Below are 20123 nucleotides of genomic sequence, written 5' to 3' on the forward strand. Positions count from 1 at the left end.
AGAAACTTGAAAATCTCGACCTGCTCCACTTCAGTCCCGTCAATGTTAATGGGGGCCTGTTCGGCCCTCCTTTTCCTATAGTCCACGATAAGCTCCTTTGTCTTGCTCACATTGAGAGTGAGGTTGTTGTCCTGAACTCCTCCCTATAGGCTGTTTCATCGTTGTCGGTGATCAGGCCTACCAGTATTGTGTCGTCAGCAAACTTAATGATGGTGTTGGTGTCATGCTCAGCCACACAGTCGTGGGTGAACAGGGAGTACAGGAGGGGACTGAGCACGCACCCCTGAGGGGCCCCAGTGTTGCCTACCCTTACCACCTGGGGGCAGCCCGTCAGGAAGTCCAGAATTCAGTTGCAGAGGGAGCTGTTTAGTGCCAGGGTCCTTAGCTTAGTGATGAGTTTGTGGGCACTATGGTGTTGAACGCTGAGCTGTAGTCAATGAACAGCATTCTCACATAGGTGTTCCTTTTGTCCAGGTGGGAAAGGGCACAGTGGAGTGCGATTGAGATTGCGTCATCTGTGGATCTGTTGGGGCGGTATGCAAATTGGAGTGGGTCTAGGGTTTCTGGGATGATGGTGTTGATGTGAGCCATGACCGGCCTTTCAGAGCACTTCATAACTACCGATGTGCTTAGTGAATTCGCCAAATCAAAGGCAGTAGGGATGACCAGATATGTTCTCATGATAAGCGTGTGAATTAGACCATTTTCCTGTCCTGCTAAGCATTCAAAATGTAACGCGTACTTTTGGGAGTCAGGGAAAATGTATGGAGTAAAAAGTACATCATTTTATTTAGGAATGTAGTGAAGTAAAAGTAAAAGTTGTCAAAAATATGAATAGTAAAGTAAAGTACAGATTCCCCCAAAAACGACTAAAGTAGTACCTTAAAGTATTTTTACTTAAGTACTTTACACCACTGCCTCGGGCCACCCCATTGTCCTGTTCCCATAGATGACATCACCTGTGGACCATCAGCATAGTGAGGAGTGACACCTCTGTGACTGAGGGTGATGGGCCTCCTCTCCTCCCCTCTCTCTTCTCTCCACTCCACCTGCCTCCTTGCTTGTATCATGTCCCTGCCATCCTGACCACCCAGGGGAACAGCACTTCTGTGTGGAACAAAAGAGCTCTGCAGGGTGCAGATGTCTGCTCTCTGCCTTCTGCTGGGGCTGTCTGTTAGAACTGGGAGAGGACCAGGGAGGGACACTCTGGGTCTTTATTTTGAGTGTCACTCATTCACTACCCTGACTGGAGTCACTAATGTCATCTCTTAGTCTGTTGCCATGCACTGTATGTTTCCAGTAATCTAATGACTAAGTCTGAGCCATGCCAGAACTGACGTTAAGCTTTGGCAGTGGTGTGGTGTCACAGTGTTACCCACCGAGTGTACAGTACATGGGTGTGATTATAACACTGACTCTACACTCAGAAACAAAGGTGCTATCTAGAATCTAAAACGGAATCCATAGGAGAACCCTTTGAAGAGTTACTAGACTCAGACATAGGAACTGTGACAACTGCAATCTCATTGGCTGTATGGCTACTTACTTCCAATTCCCCAGAGGAACAAGGTGTTTAGACACCCTTACATTTAGCCACACCGGTCTGGGTGATAGACTGAGATAACCCCTTCCCTCCTGCACCTGCAAATATATGCCTAGTATTTTCTAATATTTTCCTCACTTCTCACTGTTGCAGAGGCTCAAACGCCAGTCCACCAAGTACCGCACTGACAAAACCTACCCCACCAAAGTAGCGGAGAAGCAGGAGAATGTGAAGAAGAACCGATACAAGGACATTGTTCCCTGTAAGTCACGTTTTACAGTTACAGTCTAATGTAGCGGTTTGAAGTGGTATATTTATGCAGTCCTCACTACAATACTGTCCTCATCTCCCCTCAGTTGACCACAGCAGAGTGAAGCTATCCCTTACCACCTCCAAGAATGACAATGACTACATCAATGCCAGCTTCATCAAGGTAGGGTGGCAGGACTTGATCTTGGTATACTAGAAGACACAATAGAAGAGTATCTGCAGTAGAGTCCCAGGGTGTGTAACCATATGCTTTGTAACCCCAGGGAGTGTCAGGGGCCAGGGCCTACATTGCCACTCAGGGCCCTCTGCCCCACACCGTGCTGGACTTCTGGAGGATGCTCTGGGAGTACAACATAGAGGTACCACTCTGTCTGCCTGTCAGTCTCTGTGTGTCTCGCTCTCGCTCTCGCTCTCGCTCTCGCTCTCGCTCTCTCTGGTTGTTCCATTACATTTCAGCAAGCCATGATACCCACCATCTCAGATTGTTCTGAAATTGTTTCTGTAGTTAAACAGATAGGATAAGCATTCCTGAAACATTATGTTGGTATAAAGCATCCAATTTGGACCAAACCTTTTTCTAACAATGAGTAAGACATGAGTAAGACATCCACGGACCCCCGTACCTCACACCAATCTCACCCCAACAACGAGTAAATAGATTCGATTTTTGTTGTTGCTGATTAGATATATTATCAGTTCTCTATGCTTGACAAGTAGTATTGAACTGTGGCTCTGAGTATTGTTTCATCATCCACGATTTCAAAACAATCTGAGATGGTGGGTGTCGAAATCCTATTTTTTGTGCTTTTTGAGGTGGAACAACCCCCTGTCTTTCTCTCTCTGGTGATGTTGCACTGATGGGGATCTTGTCTTCTATCAGGTCATAGTGATGGCTTGCAGGGAGTATGAGATGGGCAGGGTAAGTCACTCTCTATGCTGATGTTTACTATATTATTACACTGCATTTCATAGTCATAGACTGTGGTAAATATTAGGTCAGTGTTGTAGCCTGTTGCACCTTGAAGACAGATTGTTTGTAATGTGACCCACATACTCTTTTGTAGAAAAAGTGTGAGCGCTACTGGCCGGAGAAACAAGAGGAGCCGTTTGTTTGTGACCCGTTTACTATTTACTGCGTGAGTAGTAGGCTACTTCTTCCCTCTCTCTGACCACTTCCTGCTTTGGTTGGTTCTCTTGTCCTCTCACAAGACAACCGGCCTCCTAACTTCCGCCGAAGTCGGCCCCTCTCCTTGTTCCTGCGGCGTTCGGCGGTCGATGTCACCGGCTTTCTAGCCATCGCCGCTCCATTTTTCATTTATCCATTTGTTTTGTCTTGTTCCCTGCACACCTGGTTTTCATTCCCCAATCACACTACATGTATTTATTCCTCTGTTCCCCCTCATGTCTTTGTGTGAGATTGTTTTGTGTTACGTATCTATGTTGACACGCTTTACTGGTAGGTGTTTATTCCGTGTTTTATTTGACGAGGTATGTTATTGTGTTTATACTATATTATTGTGACTGTTTGCGCGTTTGCACTTTTGCATTGGCTGGAGGTTTCGATGTAGTGGCGTCCGTCTGTTGGTTTCTCCTGCCTAAATAAAGTGTGCGCCTGTTCACAACTCTCTGCTCTCCTGCACCTGACTCCGCTCCCAGTACGCACGCCATTGACACCATAACTATGTTATCAACACTACAGTTAGTAGTAGTCATGAATGGTAGATGAATACAACCTTATTGAAAAGCCAGATACAAAAAGATACAGGCATATAGAAAGTCCCTTGATGTGCTTAGTACTTCTTCCTCTGGGATTCTAATTTATAGGGTTCTGCTCAAATATGACTGAAATATGCATAAACATTAATAATCCTTCATGTGTGAAGTACATATGTGTGAAGTACGTAGTATACTAATGTCATTCCAAAGTTAGAAAGAATAGCGTCTGTAGGTTTTCTGTGTGAAAATAATGCTAAACTGCCAACTCTGTGTGTTTGTGTACAGGACTCAGAGGAAAGTAAAGGGGACTATGTGAGCAGAAACTTGAGGGTGACCTATCGTAATGTAAGAACTGTTTATACCCTTATTATAAACTGAGATGGAGGGATAATTAGAAACGGTCATGTGAAGAATCTGCGGACAAGACATACAGTGTCTTCGGAAAGTATTCCGACCCCTTGACATTTTCCATATTTTGTTACGTTACAGCCTTATTTACAACCTTATTCTAAAATGGATTACATTTTTTTTAAATCTCAGCAATCTACACACAATACCCCATAATAACAAAGCGAAAACAGGTTGTTAGACATTTTTGCAAATGTATTAAAGGTAAAAAAACAGAAGCACCTTATTTATTCAGTATTCAAACCCTTTGCTATGATACTTGAAGTTGAGCTCAGGTGCATCCTGTTTCCATTGATCATCCTTGAGATGTTTCTACGACTTGATTGGAGTCCACCTGTGGTAAATTCAATTGATTGGATATGATTTGTAAAGCCACACACCTGTCTATATAAGGTCCCACAGTTGACAGTGCATGTCAGAGCAAAAACCAAGCCATGAGGTCTGTGTTTTGAGAAAAATGATTTTGACAGGTGTTGCTTGCAGTTTGAGCAAGAAAACAATACCTCCGCATAGCCGATACATGAAGGGCCTACATGTGTCAACTTCCACAGTTAATGCTTCTGTTTATATGTTTTCTGCGAATGAACTGAACATCGCCAAATGCATCATAAAAAAATATTGCACCTCTGGAATAATGGACATTCTGGTGTAATAAATACATAACCAACGTTCTCTAGTAATACTAGTCCTGTGCAAATATGGCTACAGCCTTAATAATATCTCTTACAGATTTAAGCATTTCTTGCAATAAAAGTATACACCAAATATAGGCAAAATGTTGACTTGGGAACAGGAATGGAGAAATAGATTTCTTTCTTTCTGAATCTTGAGAGAATGCAATGCTCAGTTAGATACCATCTGTAAAGGTGCTGCCATCATCATGAAAGCATCGTAAAAGCTGAAAGTATTTCAACCACATAAAATATGCATCGAAGCTGAACTGAAATCTTATCAGAAACACTTTGGGTGGTTTTCCCAGCTTTCTTTTTCCTTACAACCAGAAAATCTTCCCCGTTTTTTATTGATGTATTGTATTTTCTCCCCAGTCTCTAAACTTCCGCGAAAGATGACAGAGTAAACTTCACTGGTGTCAACTAGATTGCAGCATTCATTCTATATATCTATGACAATATTTTGTTGAGTAAGGGTTTATTTAGTTTTCTAGGGCAACATAATGACAAAAGAGAAGCTACATGTATCTAATTATTGTCAAGTTGACAAAAAATAGCCTATCAAAATGTCTGAAATTATAAGCAGAAACATATCTAAATCAGTTCTGTCAAAATCTTTCTGCAGTCTTTGACTGTAGCCTATTGCGCATTTTCTATATTTGTGGGTTAGGGTTGGGTGTGGGCCTCATTTTCACTTTATCACATGTAGTTGGGCGGTTGCGGATGGGTTATTAGCAATTGCGGGTGGGTGAACAAACAGCTAACCTGTGGCACCACTTTCCCACACACACACTCACACAAAAGTAGCCACCATCTATGAGAGCAGGTATTAATGCCCTGGGTTGGTGACGGTCTAGCCTAGTTAGACTCACGTGTATCCTGCCACTCACTCATTCACTCACTCACTCACTCACTCACAACCAACACTGCTTGAGACCCCCCATCGAAATCCATCTGTTTAAGCTAGAAATATCTGTTGTTTTGCATGGGCTGCATCTCAATCCATCACATTCGCTGATGTCGGCCTTCCACATCGCGGTGGAAGGTGGCAGAGCTACAGCGGTGTTAGTCAGACCTGGAGACAATCCTGAAAATCGGTCTTCTCATAAAAACTGTAGCGTCTGACCGGTTTGGGTGTTCTCCTTTTTGCTCTACGACCCACACAAGTGTAACGGGACTCGTCTGAAGGTAACCTGATATCGGTACAAAAAATGTGTGGATGTGAATAGGGCATTTACACGTCAAAACATTTACGAGTATTTCTACAGTAAAAAAATATATTATTCTGCACTTTCTTATATCAATCAAATGTATTTCAATCAAATGTATTTATAAAGCCCTTCTTACATCAGCTGTACTGAAACCCAGCCTAAAACCCCAAACAGCAAGCAATGCAGGTGTAGAAAAACTCCCTAGAAAGGCCGGAACCTAGGAAGAACCTAGAGAGGAACCAGGCTATGAGGGGTGGCCAGTCCTCTTCTGGCTGTGCCAGGTGGAGTTTATAACAGAACATGGCCAAGATGTTCAAGTGTTCATAGATGACCAGCAGGGTCAAATAATAATAATAACAGTGGTTGTAGAGGGTGCAACAGGTCAGCACCTCAGGAGTAAATGTCAGTTGGCTTTTCATAGCCGATCATTCAGAGTATCTCTACCGCTCCTGCTGTCTCTAGATAGTCAAAAACAGAAGGTCTGGGACAGGTAGCACGTACGATGAACAGGTCAGGGTTCCATATCCGCAGGCAGAACAGTTGAAACTGGAGCAGCAGCACGACCAGGTGGACTGGGGACAGCAAGGAGTCATCAGGCCAGGTAGTCCTGAGGCATGGTCCTAGGGCTCAGGTCCTCCGAGAGAGAGAAAGAAAGAAAGAAAGAAAGAAAGAGAGAGAGAGAGAATTAGAGAGAGCATACTTAAATTCACACAGGACACCGAAGACAGGAGAAATACTCCAGATATAACAGACTGACCCTAGCCCCCCGACACATAAACTATTGCAACATAAATACTGGAGGCTGAGACAGGAGGGATCGGGAAACACTCTGGCAGTGTATAACCCCACCCACACGAAGATCACCCCCACGGCACAAACCCAAGGGGGGGCGCCAACCCGGACAGGAAGATCACATCAGTGACTCAACCCACTCAAGTGATGCACCCCTCCTAGGGACGGCATGGAAGAGCACCAGTAAGCCAGTGACTCAGCCCCTGTAATAGGGTTAGAGGCAGAGAATCCCAGTGGAGAGAGGGGAACCGGCCAGGCAGAGACAGCAAGGGCTATTCATTGCTCCAGTGCCTTTCCGTTCACCTTCGCACTCCTGGGCCAGACTACACTATCATAGGACCTACTGAAGAGATGAGTCTTCAATAAAGACTTAAAGGTCGAGACCGAGTCTGCGTCTCTCACGTGGATAGGCAGACCATTCCATAAAAATGGAGCTCTGTAGGAGAAAGCCCCGCCTCCAGCTGTTTGCTTAGAAATTCTAGGAACAGTAAGGAGGCCTGCGTCTTGATTTCAAAACAAACTTCCTATTGATTAATTTTTGGACAATCAATGCATTTCCATGGGCTAATAGCAGTATGGCCAAATTCAATGTTTCATAAAGTAAATGTTTTATGCATTTCTTTTTTAGACCTACAGGGGTCCTAAAATTCCAAATTGAATAGCTAAATGATCCTTGGTATGACCATCTTAAAACAATTCCATATGTCAGCTTATTAGAAACCCAGCCCAGGCCCTTAGACTCTTAATGCTGGACACTTCTTTTTTTCTTTTACCACAAAATTGGTGAGCAAAAGGGGGTATCTAATTGCGATCCAATTACGATCTTGTCTCATCGCTGCAACTCCCCAATGGGCTCGGGAGAGGCGAAGGTCGAGTTATGTGTCCTCCGAAACATGACCCGCCAAACCGCGCTTCTTAACAACCACCCGCTTAACCCAGAAGCCAGCTGCACCAACGTGTTGGAGGAACCACCGTTCAACTGACGACCGACTTGGAGGCCTTACATAGCTCATTCTAATATATCTACTACTGTACATTGCATTTTAGTTGCAGTGTTTATTCACACTGCATATTTAGATTCTGAATTCTTAACATAGCTCACTCTAATATATCTACTGCTGCACATATCATTCTTAGTATAATCTTTTCGGTATATATACGCATAGATTGCACTTGGATTACTGATACAGTGTTATTTGGGTTGTTAATTGTAATCATTCTGAGATTTATTGATGATTTTAGTTTTTGATTAATTTGTGTAGTTTGACATTTTACTGCAATGTCAGGAGCTACTAACACAAGCATTTCGCCACACCCGCTATAACATCTACTAAACTGTGTACGCGACCAATAAACTTTGAGTTGATTTCATGGGGTAGGGGTAAACAGGAAGTCAGCGTGAGTACACATGTTTCCTGGTGTGTCCGTCTGTCTGTTTTAATATTGAACTCTGTGGTGTTTCCAGAAGTGGTGCCGGACCCTGAGACAGCTGCACTATATCAACTGGCCCGACCATGGGGTCCCTGACACCATCCCTCCCATCCTGGAGCTGCTGCAAGAGATGAGATCCTACCAGGCCCATGAGGATGTGCCCATCTGCATACACTGCAGGTTAGCTCTCCAAGCTCCCAACACACACACACACACACACACACACACACACACACACACACACACACACACACACGCACACACACACAAGTAGCCACCACGAGTAGCCACCACGAGTAGCCACCACAAGTAGCCACCATCTCACAACAGTGAATCAGTCCTGAATTACACCAACACAGTACACAGTTAACCTGAAGTTTGAATGATTGTCAGAAACGGAGAGTCAATAAAGCATGGTAAATAGTTCTACAGTTATAGGTCTCCTTTGTGGCTGATGCTAAGCAGTCATATGCTGTGGGGTTCTATTTCATGAAAAAGTGATTGTTCTGTGGATAGAACACATTGTTGTGGGCATCCTGTTGTAGAGCCCTTTAAGCTCAGTCACCTCCCCCTTCTCTTAGACACATAGACAGGAAGAGTGTGTGGGCGGGTGGCCAACAGACCACTGCGGGTTGTCAAACAAGCACTTGTACATCTCCCCCTCTCTCTTACTGTCTCTCGCCATGGTTACCGCTAACCTGTTGTAAGGCCTTGGGTAATCTGAGAGTTTAGTGATGATGAATGTTCAAAGGGTTGTGTTTTTAAGCTCTGTCCTCCTTTAACTCAGTCGTCTGTCTTTCATGAGTAAGACGAGAGAGAGAGAACATTGCTTGTTTCCACACTGCAACCACAGTGTTATACATGGAAATGTCAGCGGTGGACACAGGTCTCCTCTTTGAAAGTTGCTCAACATGTTTGACATAGGCTTGAGTCGTGTTGCACTACACTCCAGAAAAAGGAGTTTGCCACAACACATGATATCCCCTCACCCTGCTCTCTATTACAAGGCTATAATAGGCAGTCTTTAGCATCCTAATTTAGGCCCAATTGCTACAGATTTTTTCCACTCAAGTAAGCCCCAGTCAGATGGCATAACACTTCAGTAGTCAGTTAATAGTAGTGTCTGTGTAACAGGCTGGCATCCACTAGATGTTGGAACATTGCTGCCGGGACTTGCTTCCATTCAGCCACAAGAGCATTAGCGAGGTCGGGCACTGATGTTGGGCGATTAGACCTGGCTCGCAGACGGAGTTCCAATTCATCCCAAAGGTTTTCGTTGGAGTTGAGGTCAGGGCTCTGTGCAGGCCAATCAAGTTCTTCCACACCGATCTCAACACACCATATCTATATGGACCTTGCTTTGTGCACGGGGGCATTGTCATGCTGAAACAGGAAAGGGCCTTCCCCAAACAGTTGCCACAAAGTTGGAAGTACAGAATCATCTAGAATGTCATTGTATGCTGTAGCGTTAAGATTTCCCTTCACTGGAACTAAAGGGCCTAGCCATGAAAAACAGCCCCAGACCATTATTCCTTCTCCACTAAACTTTACAGTTGGCACTATGCATTGGGGCAGGTAGCGTTCTCCTGGCATCTTCCATACCCAGATTTGTCCGTCGGACTGCCAGATGGTGAAGCGAGATTCATCACTCCAGAGAAAGCTTTTCCACTGCTCCAGAGTCCAATTGCGGCAAGCTTTACACCACTCCAGCCGACGTTTGGCATTGTGCATGGTGATCAAAGGCTTGTGTGCGGCTGCTCGGCCATGGTGACGATACCATCCAGAGGCAGTTTGGAACTCGGGAGTGAGTGTTGCAACCATTCTGTGAGTTGGTATGGCCTACCACTTCACGGCTGAGCAGTTGTTTCTCCAAGACGTTTCCACTTCACAATAACAGCACTTACAGTTGACCAGGGCAGCTCTAGCAGGAAAGCTATTTGAAGAACGGACTTGTTGGAAAGGTGGCATCCTATGACTGTGCCACGTTGAAAGTCACTGAGCTCTTCAGTAACGCCATTCTACTGCCAATTTTTGTCTATTTTTTAATTTATATATATTTTTATTTTAATTTCACCTTTATTTAACCAGGTAGGCCAGTTGAAACTGCAACCTGGCCAAGATAAAGCAAAGCAGTGTGACAAAAACAACAACACAGAGTTACACATAAACAAAGTCAATAACACAATAGAAAAATCTATGTACATTGTGTGTAAATGTAGAAGAGTAGGGAGGTAAGGCAATAAATAGGCCATAGAGGCGAAATAATTACAATTTAACATTAACACTGGAGTGATAGATGTGCAGATGATGATGTGCAAGTAGAGATACTGGGGTGCAAAAGAGCAAGAAGATAAATAACAATATGGGGATGAGGTAGTTGGGTGTGCTATTTACAGATTGGATGTGTACAGGTACAGTGATCGGTAAGCTGCTCTGACAGCTGATGCTTAAAGTTAGAGAGGGAGATATAAGTCTCCAGCTTCAGTGATTTTTGCAATTCGTTCCAGTCACTGGCAGCAGAGAACTGGAAGGAAAGGCGGCCAAAGGAAGAGTTCACTTTGGGGATGACCAGTAAAATATACCTGCTGGAGCGCATGCTACTGGTGGGTGTTGCTATGGTGACCAGTGAGCTGAGATAAGGCGGGGCTTTACCTAGCAAAGACTTATAGATGACCTGGATCCAGTGGGTTTGGCGACGAATATGTAGCAAGGGCCAATCAACGAGAGCATACAGGTCGCAGTGGTGGGTAGTATATGGGGCTTTAGTGACAAAACGGATGGCACTGTGATACATCCAGTTTTCTGAGTAGTGTTGGAGGCTATTTTGTAAATGACATCGCCAAAGTCAAGGATCGGTAGGATAGTCAGTTTTACGAGGGTATGTTTGGCAGCATGAGTGAAGGCTTTTTTGCGAAATAGGAAATAGGAAGCCGATTCTAGATTTAATTTTGGATTGGAGATGCTTAATGTGAGTCTGGAAGGAGAGTTTACAGTCTTACCAGACACCTAGGTATTTGTAGTTGTCCACATATTCTAAGTCAGAACCGTCCAGAGTAGTGATGCTAGTCGGGCGGGCAGGTGCGGGCAGCAATCGGTTGAAGAGCATGCATTTAGTTTTACTAGCATTTAAGAGCAGTTGGAGGCCACGGAAGGAGTGTTGTATGGCATTGAAGCTCGTTTAGAGATTTGTTAACACAGTGTCCAAAGAAGGGCCAGATGTATACAGAATGGTGTCGTCTGCATAGAGGTGGATCAGGGAATCACCAGCAGCAAGAGCGACATCATTGATATATACAGATAAAAGAGTTGGCACGAGAATTGAACCCTGTGGCATCCCCATAGAGACTGCCAGAGGTCCGGACAACAGGCCCTCCGATTTAAAATACTGAACTCTATTTGAGAAGTCGTTGGTGAACCAGGCGAGGCAGTCATTTGAGAAACCAAGGCTGTTGATTCTGCCGATAAGAATGCAGTGATTGACAGAGTTGAAGGCCTTGGCCAGGTCGATGAAGATAGCTGCACAGTACTGTCTTTTATCGATGGCGGTTATGATATCGTTTAGGACCTTGAGCGTGGCTGAGGTGCACCCATGACTAGCTCGGAAAACAGATTGATAGTGGAGAAGGTACGGTGGGATTCAAAATGGTCGGTGATCTGTTTGTTCACTTGGCTTTCGAAGATTTTAGAAAGGCAGGGCAGGATGGATATAGGTCTATAACAGTTTGGGTCTAGAGTGTCTCCCCCTTTGAAGAGGGGGATGACCACGGCAGCTTTCCAATCTTTGGGGATCTCAGACGATACGAAAGAGGTTGAACATGCTAGTTATAGGGGCTGCAACAATTTCTGCGGATAATTTTAGAAAGAGAGGGTCCAGATTGTCTAGTCCAGCTGATTTGTAGGGGTCCAGATTTTGCAGCTCTTTCAGAACATCAGCTGTCTGGATTTGAGTGAAGGAGAAGCGGGGGGGGGGGGGGGGGGGGGGGCTTGGGCAAGTTGCTGCAGGGGGTGCAGAGCTGTTGGCCTGGGTAGTGGTGGCCAGGTGGAAAGCATGGCCAGCCGTAGAAAATGCTTATTGAAATGGATGTCTATGGAGATTGCATGGCTGTATGCTCGATTTTAAACACCTGTCAGCAACGGATGTGGCTGAAATAGCTGAATCCAGTAATTTGATATATATAATTTTGTATATATATAGTGTCTATATATTACAGTCTCTGTCTCTTAGTGTGGGCCAGGAGTATGCTAAGTGAAAGGAGAGTTTGTATTTATATAATGTAATTGTTTGTCCTTCTTAATTAGTGTAATGTATATTATGTTGACCCTGTTCTTCCTGTTTGTCCCTGCAGTGCTGGCTGTGGAAGAACAGGAGCACTATGTGCCATCGACTACACCTGGAACCTGGTGAAAACACAGGTGAGAACTGTACCTGCCCTGTACTGTACCATCTCCTCCGAACCCGAGTGTGAGCAGAGGACCAAAGACTACTGTATCTATGTTGTGCTGTACTAAAAGCTACCGTATCTGTAAGTGTATGTGTGTACAGTCACCTTACTGATCGTCATTGAGTGCCTTTGTGTTTATTTCCAGCGGCTCAAAGAAGACTTCAGCATCTATGACCTGGTTCAGGACATGAGAACACAGAGGCCTTCTGTGGTTCAGACCAAGGTAAAGTGCCTTCAGAAAGTATTCATGCCACATTTTGTAGCCTGAATTCAAAATGGATTAAATCAAAAATGTTCTCACACATCTACACACAATACACCATAATGACAAAGTGAAAACATGTCTTAAAAATGTTTGGTTAAATCATAAGTATTCACACACCTGAGTCAGTACTTTGTAGAAGCACCTTTGGCGGTGATTACAGCTTTGAGTCATGTTGGTTATGTCTGTATCAGCTTTGCACATCTGGATTTTGGGATTTTCTCCCATTCTTCCTTGCAAATTTCCTCAAGCTTTGTTAAGTTAGATGGGGAGCAGCGGTGAACAGCAATCTGCAAATCTTTCCACAGATTGTCAATGAGATTCAAGTCTGGGCTTTGGCTGGGCCACTCAAGGACTTTCACATTCTTGTTCTGAAGTCATTCCAGTGTTGCTTTGGCTGTATGCTTGGGGTCATTGTCCTGTCGTTTGCACTCTGAAGCAGGTTCTCATCAAGAATTTTCCTGTATTTGGCTCCATCCATTGTTCCCTCCATCCTTACCAGTCTCCCAGTTCCTGCCGCTGAAAAGCATCCCCATAGCATGATGCTATCATGCCTCATGGTAGAGATGGTGTTAGATGGGCTATGCATTCAGGCCAAAGAGTTACATTTTTGTCTCATCAGACCGCAGAATCTTATGCCTTATGCTCTCAGAGTCTTTCACATGCCTTTTTGTAACTTCAGGCACGCTGTCATGAGCCTTTTTGCAACTTCAGGCACGCTGTCATGAGCCTTTTTGTAACTTCAGGCACGCTGTCATGAGCCTTTTTGTAACTTCAGGCACGCTGTCATGAGCCTTTTTGTAACTTCAGGCACGCTGTCATGAGCCTTTTTGCAACTTCAGGCACGCTGTCATGAGCCTTTTTGTAACTTCAGGCACGCTGTCATGAGCCTTTTTGCAACTTCAGGCACGCTGTCATGAGCCTTTTTCTCTTGAGTGGCTTCCGTCTGGCCACTCCCATAAAGCCCAGATTGGTGAAGTGCTGTAGAGCCTTGTCCTTCTGGCAGAACTCTGTAGTTCTGTCAGAGTAGTCATTGGGTTCTTGGTCACCTCCCTGACCAAGGTCCTACTTTCCCGGTTGCTCCGTTTGGTCGGACAGACAAATATAGGCATAGTCTGGGTAGTTCCATATTTTTTCAATTTCCCAATGATGGAGACCACTGTGCTCTTGGAAGCTTTCAACACTCTAGACATAGTTTTATACCCTTCCCCAGATATATACCTCATCACAATTCTCGGAGATCAACAAACAGTTCCTTGGACTTCATGGTATAGTTTCTGCTTTGACATGCACTGTCAACTGTGGGACCTTATATAGACAGGTGTGTTACTTTCTAAATCATGTCCAAACAAGTTTTGGTGGCGATAAAAGGAAATTGGATGCACATGAACGTAATTTAGTGTTGTTAGGGTCTAAATTAACCTAGTAAAACTCACGGACGATTAGTAAAGCTTAAACCAAGTTTAATCACCCATTGGGTCATACAGCTGCATAAGACATATTTCCACCAGTTGTAGTATATATACCTCAATTTGGGTGATGTCCTCCTTCTCTCGAAACGTTACATCTTTATTGCTAGGCAGGAAATTAAGTGATGTGGGCCATAAACTGTTCCTTCTCCCTTAATGTGACCTGACCTCGGCCCCCTTCCTCACTAAACCACATCTATCCACCCTTATCAGTGCCTGCCACATGTGATTGCCCTTCCTTTACTCAATACATTCCCCCTACAGATAACTATTAACTTCTGATGTACAAACTAGATTATGGCACTCAATATTTAAATAGGATACCTGATAGTTAAAGATATTTAAAGTTTAGAACTCATCAGTGTCATAGCAAAACGGTGTGAATACTTACAGTACCAGTAAAACGTTTGGACACACCTACTCATTCAAGGGTTTTTCTTTATTTTTTACTATTTTCTACATTGTAGAATAATAATGAAGACGTTAAACCTATGAAATAACACAATCATGTAGTAACCAAAAAAGTGTTAAACAAATGAGATTCTTCACCCTTTGCCTTGATGACAGCTTTGCACACTCTTGGCATTCTCTCAACCAGCTGAGCACTTGTTGGCTGCTTTTCCTTTACTCTGCAGTCCAACTCATCCCAAACCCTATCATTTGGGTTGAGGTCGGGTGATTGTGGAGGCCAAGTTATCTGATGCAGCACTCCATCACTCTCCTTCTTGGTCAAATAGTCCTTACACAGCCTGGAGGTGTGTTGGGTCATTGTCCTGTTGAAAAACAAATGATAGTCCCACTAAGTGCAAACCAGATGGGATAGCGTATCGCTGCAGAATCCTGTGGTAGTCATGCTGGATAAGTGTGCCTTGAATTCTAAATAAATCAGAGACAGTGTCACCAGCAATGCACCCCCACACCATCACACCACCTCCTCCATGCTTCATGGTGGGAAGCACACATGCAGAGATCATCCGTTCACCTACTCTGTGTTTCACAAAGACACAGCGGTTGGAACCAAAAATCTCAAATTTGACTCATCAGACAGATTTCCACTGGTCTAATGTCCATTGCTCGTGTTTCTTGGCCCAAGCAAGTCTCTTCTTATTATTGGTGTCCTTTAGTAGTGGTTTTTGAGACTGTCTCCTCCACTTCATCTACACTGATTGAGTTGACGTTGAGGTGGGATTATAGAGATTATAGCTTTCACCTGGATTCATCTGGTCAGTCTCTCATGGAAAGAGTAGGTGTTCCTAATGTTTTGTACACTCAGTGTACAGTACATACACACTGTGTGACAGGCTTCTACCTGAGACATTTTTATCACAAAGCTGTATCTCACCATCGACTGGCACCAATCAATTCTGACATTTTAAGGTGGCAATTACAAACTTCAGAAGCCTTTATTAAGTCTCAAATACACTACACATTTGACATTTCCTGGATTGCAGGACAGTTCTCTTGCAACAGGCCAGGGCAATTGATATGGGATCTAACACTAGAATAACTGATTTTGTGTGTGACTACAGGAACAGTACGAGCTGGTGTACAGAACCGTCAAGTTCCTGTTTGAGAAGTATCTGCAGTCCATGGCACCAGCACAGCCTTCCTGCACAGAGGAGGTGAGACAGACAGCATGTTTTGACGGGGAACAGTTATATCAAGATGAGGTGCAGAATCACTAATATTGATCACATAATGAGTAGTTAGTTGGGATGCAAGGTGATTTGTAGATCAAATGATTCTGCGCAGTGCGACTGTTGTGTAATCTCAAACACACACAGAGACTCTGGCTAGGGGAACCACTGGCTGTTTGGTGATGTGGTAGCAACAGGCACTGGAACAGAGCAACACAGGCACATAAAGTGTTGTATGTAAATACTTTCTCAGAGGGTGAATGAGTAAGCGTGTGATTCTGTTGAACTGTTTAGGTGCCAGCGGCCCCCTCACCCCCTACAGCCAGTGACAGTGAGCTCACTGACCTCAGCGAGGCGTCTGAAGCTGAACAGGAACCAGAACCTGAGCCACAGCATCAAATGGAACCACAGACAGAGCACAGGTACAGAACAGTAAAGGCTTTTCCCCATCAACCATAGATCTGACAATGAAAGCTTTTTTCACGGTGCGTTGCTTCAAACCTTGATGCATATCTCTGTAGAAAAATATGTCATAATAACCAATACACTTTCTCACACAGAGCGAGAAATGCCTCCACTGGCCTCTTCAATAAAATGGCAAAATAACTCATATTGTGTTGCAGGCACCCAGGCACCCTACCAACACAGACTATTAACCAGAAACCACAACCCCTACAGACACAGACTAATAGCATGTCCATGAACCAGAGACCATCATACCCACTACCGACAAAGCCCGATACATTGCCCACCAGCCAGGACCTGAGACAAGAGCCCAGTCTCCGCATCCCCATCATAACCTCTCAGGCACTCAGGACTCAGGAATTCTGTCAGAGAGCCATGGAGCAAAAGAAGGTGGAGAGTGATGGAGAGATCACCCGACTGGTACCACCAGTGCTCTCTGCAGTTTCCATCTCCAACCCCCTCTGTCTCACTGTGGAGGACCTCTACTTTTTACCTGACTCTTCAATGACCTCACCCCTGGCTGCTGAGGCTCCCAGAGGGGCTGATAATGAGGAGGAGCTGGCTCCACTGAGCAAGTTGACAGAGAACCCCTGTTTCAATGGTTCAATTATGACTCTTAAAGACCAGTCGATGGAACTGCCAGCCCTTGTCATCACAAACGCTGCCCCAGGTGCGCTTGTAGCTTTCTCGGATGAAGACAGTCCACCTCCATTACCTGAGAGAACCCCTGAATCTTATGTACTGTCTGCTGGAACAGGTGAATGTTGTGTTGCTCTATGCTTACTCTTTTAGATCAATGAAGAATTTGAGAGTGCATAGTTGGCTTTATAGCGTGATAATCCAGTATATCCCATCTCTCTCTCTCTCTCTCTCTCTCATATATATATATATATATATATATATATATATATACAGTACGAGTCAAAAGTTTGGACACACCTACTCATCCAAGGGTTTTTCTTAATCTTTTACTTTTTTCTACATTGTAGAACAATAGTGAAGACATCAAGGCCACCTTTTGCCTTGATGACAGCTTTGCACATTTTTGGCATTCTCTCGGCATTCTCGCAACCAGCTTCATTTCATTTTTTTATTTTATTTAACCTTTATTCAACTAGGCAAGTCACTTAAGAACAAAACCATATTTACAATGACGGCCTACCCCGGCCGACGCTGGGCCAATTGTGCGCTGCCCTATGGGACTCCCAATCACAGCTGGATGTGATACAGCTTGTATTCGAACCAGGGACTGTAGTGATGCCTTTTCCAGGTGAGGTAGCCAGGTGAGGTAGTGTGCCTTGTTAAAAGTTAATTTGTGGAATTTCTTTCCTTCTTAATGCGTTTGATCCAATCTGTTGTTTTGTGACAAGGTAGGGGTGGTATGTAGAAGGTAGCCCTATTTGGTAAAAGACCAAGTCCATATTATGGCAAGTACAGCTCAAATAAGCAAAGTGAAACAACAGTCCATCATTACTTTAAGACATGAAGGTCAGTCAAGAATTTTGAAAGTTTCTTCAAGTGCAGTCGCAAAAACCTTCAAGCGCTATGATGAAACTGGCCCTCATTAGGACCTCCACAGGAATAGAAGACACAGCGTTACCTCTGCTGCAGAGGATAAGTTCATTAGAGTTACAAGCCTCAGAAATTGCAGCCCAAATAAATGCTTCACACAGTTCAAGTAACAGACACATCTCAACATCAACTGTTCAGAGGAGACTATGTGAATCAGGCCTTCATGGTCGAATTACTGCAAAGAAACCACTACTAAAGGACACCAATAAGAAGAAGAGACTTGCTTGGGCCAAGAAACACGAGCAATGGACATTAGACCGGTGGAAATCTGTCCTTTGGTTTGATGAGTCAAATTAGAGTTTTGGTTCCAACCGCCGTGTCTTTATGAGAAGCAGAGTAGGTGAACAGATTATCTCTGCATGTGTGGTTCCCACCGTGAAGCATGGAGGAGGAGGTGTGATGGTGTGGGGGTGCTTTGCTGGTGACACTGTCTGTGATTTATTTAGAATTCAAGGCACACTTAACCAGCATGACTACCACAACATTCTGCAGTGATACACCCTCCCATCTGTTTTGGGCTTAGTGGGACTATCATTTGTTTTTCAACAGGACAATGACCCAACACAACTCCAGGCTGTGTAAGGGCTATTTGACCAAGAAGGAGAGTGATGGAGTGCTGCATCAGATGACCTGGCCTCCACAATCCCCCGACCTTAACCCAATTGAGATGGTTTGTGATGAGTTGGACTGCAGAGTGAAGGAAAAGCAGCCAACAAGTGCTCAGCATACAGAATGTGGGAACTCCTTCAAGACTGTTGGAAAAGCATTCCAGGTCAAGCTGGTTGAGAGAATTCCAAGAGTGTGCAGAATTGTCATCAAGGCAAACGGTGGCTACTTTGAAGAATCTCAAATATAAAATATAATTTAATTTTGTTTTTTGGTTACTTAATGATTCCATGTGTTATTTCATAGTGTTGATGTCTTCACTATTATTCTACAATGTAGAAGATAGTAAAATAAAGAAAAAACCTTGAATGACTAGGTGTGTCCAAACTTTTGACTGGTACTGTATATATATTCAGTGCCTTTGGAAAGTATTCAGACCCCTTGACTCTTTTCCACATTTATCTATTCTAAAATAGATCAAATTTGTTTTTTTGCCTCATCAGTCTACACACAATACCCCATAATGACAAAGCAAAAACAGATTTTAGAAATTGTCCAGAAGCCACTCCTGCGTTGTCTTGGCTGTGTGCTTAGGGTCGTTGTCCTGTGCCCCAGTCTGAGCTCCTGAGCGCTCTGGAGCAGGATCTCTTTGTACTTTGCGCCGATCATCTTTGCCTCGATCCTGACTAGTCTCCCAGTCCCTGATGCTGAAAAACATCCCCACAGCATGATGCTGCCATCAACATGCTTCACCATTGGAATGGTGCCAGGTTTCCTCCAAAAGTCCTGCTTGCCATTCAGGCCAATGAGTTCAATCTTGTTTTCATCAGACCAGAGAATCTTGTTTCTCATGATCGGAGAGTCTTTAGGTGCCTTTTAGCAAACTCTAAGCGGGCTGTCATGTGCCTTATACCGAGGAGTGGCTTCCGTCTGGCCACTCTGCCATAAAGGCCTGATTGGTGGAGTGCTGCAGAGATGGTTGCCCTTCCGGAATGTTCTCCCATCTCCACAGAGGAACTCTGCAGTCCTGTCAGAGTGACCATTGGGTTCTTGGTAACCTCCCTGACCAAGGCCCTTCTCCACCGATTGCTCAGTTTGACCAGGCGGCCAGCTCTAGGAAGCGTCTTGGTGGATCCAGACTTCTTCCATTTAAGAAGGATGTGTTCTTGGGGACCTTCAATACTGCAGACATTTTTTGGTACCCTTCCCTAGATCTGTGCCTCGACATAATCCTGTCACGGGGCTCTACGGACAATTCCTTCAACCTCATGGCTTGGGACCTTATGTAGACAGGTGTGTGCCTTTCCAAATGATGTCCAATCAATTGAATTTACCAGAGGTGAACTCCAATCAAGTTGTAGAAACATCTCAAGGATGATCAACGGAAACAGGATGCACCTGAGCTCAATTTCGAGTCTCATAGCAAAAGGTCTGAATACTTATGTAAATAAGGTATTTCTGTTTTTTTGGCTTTGTCATTAGGAGGTATTGTGTGTAGATTGCTGAGGATGATTATTTATTTAATCCATGTTAGAATAAGGCTGTAATGTAACAAAATGTAGAAAAAGTGGGGTCTGAGTACTTTCCTAAGGTACTGTATATACACTGCTCAAAAAAATAAAGGGAAC

At 44.2% G+C, this 20123-nt stretch overlaps 1 protein-coding gene across 2 annotated transcripts in view; it reads left to right on the top strand.

Annotated features, from left to right (window-relative positions):
• The window catches only part of LOC120059265 (tyrosine-protein phosphatase non-receptor type 22-like), a 31945-nt gene that overhangs the window by 5965 nt on the left and 5857 nt on the right, over positions 1-20123 (top strand). For both annotated transcript variants that reach the window (XM_039008180.1, XM_039008181.1), the window contains exons 2-13: positions 1697-1805; positions 1900-1976; positions 2077-2172; positions 2694-2732; positions 2878-2949; positions 3815-3874; positions 8077-8222; positions 12389-12455; positions 12630-12707; positions 15745-15837; positions 16147-16274; positions 16476-17074. In XM_039008180.1, the coding sequence (XP_038864108.1) occupies positions 1697-1805; positions 1900-1976; positions 2077-2172; positions 2694-2732; positions 2878-2949; positions 3815-3874; positions 8077-8222; positions 12389-12455; positions 12630-12707; positions 15745-15837; positions 16147-16274; positions 16476-17074 (1564 nt within the window). The remainder of the gene's footprint in view (positions 1-1696; positions 1806-1899; positions 1977-2076; positions 2173-2693; positions 2733-2877; positions 2950-3814; positions 3875-8076; positions 8223-12388; positions 12456-12629; positions 12708-15744; positions 15838-16146; positions 16275-16475; positions 17075-20123) is intronic.

This window comes from Salvelinus namaycush, chromosome 14 (assembly GCF_016432855.1).
Source record: "Salvelinus namaycush isolate Seneca chromosome 14, SaNama_1.0, whole genome shotgun sequence".
Lineage (NCBI taxonomy): Eukaryota > Metazoa > Chordata > Actinopteri > Salmoniformes > Salmonidae > Salvelinus > Salvelinus namaycush.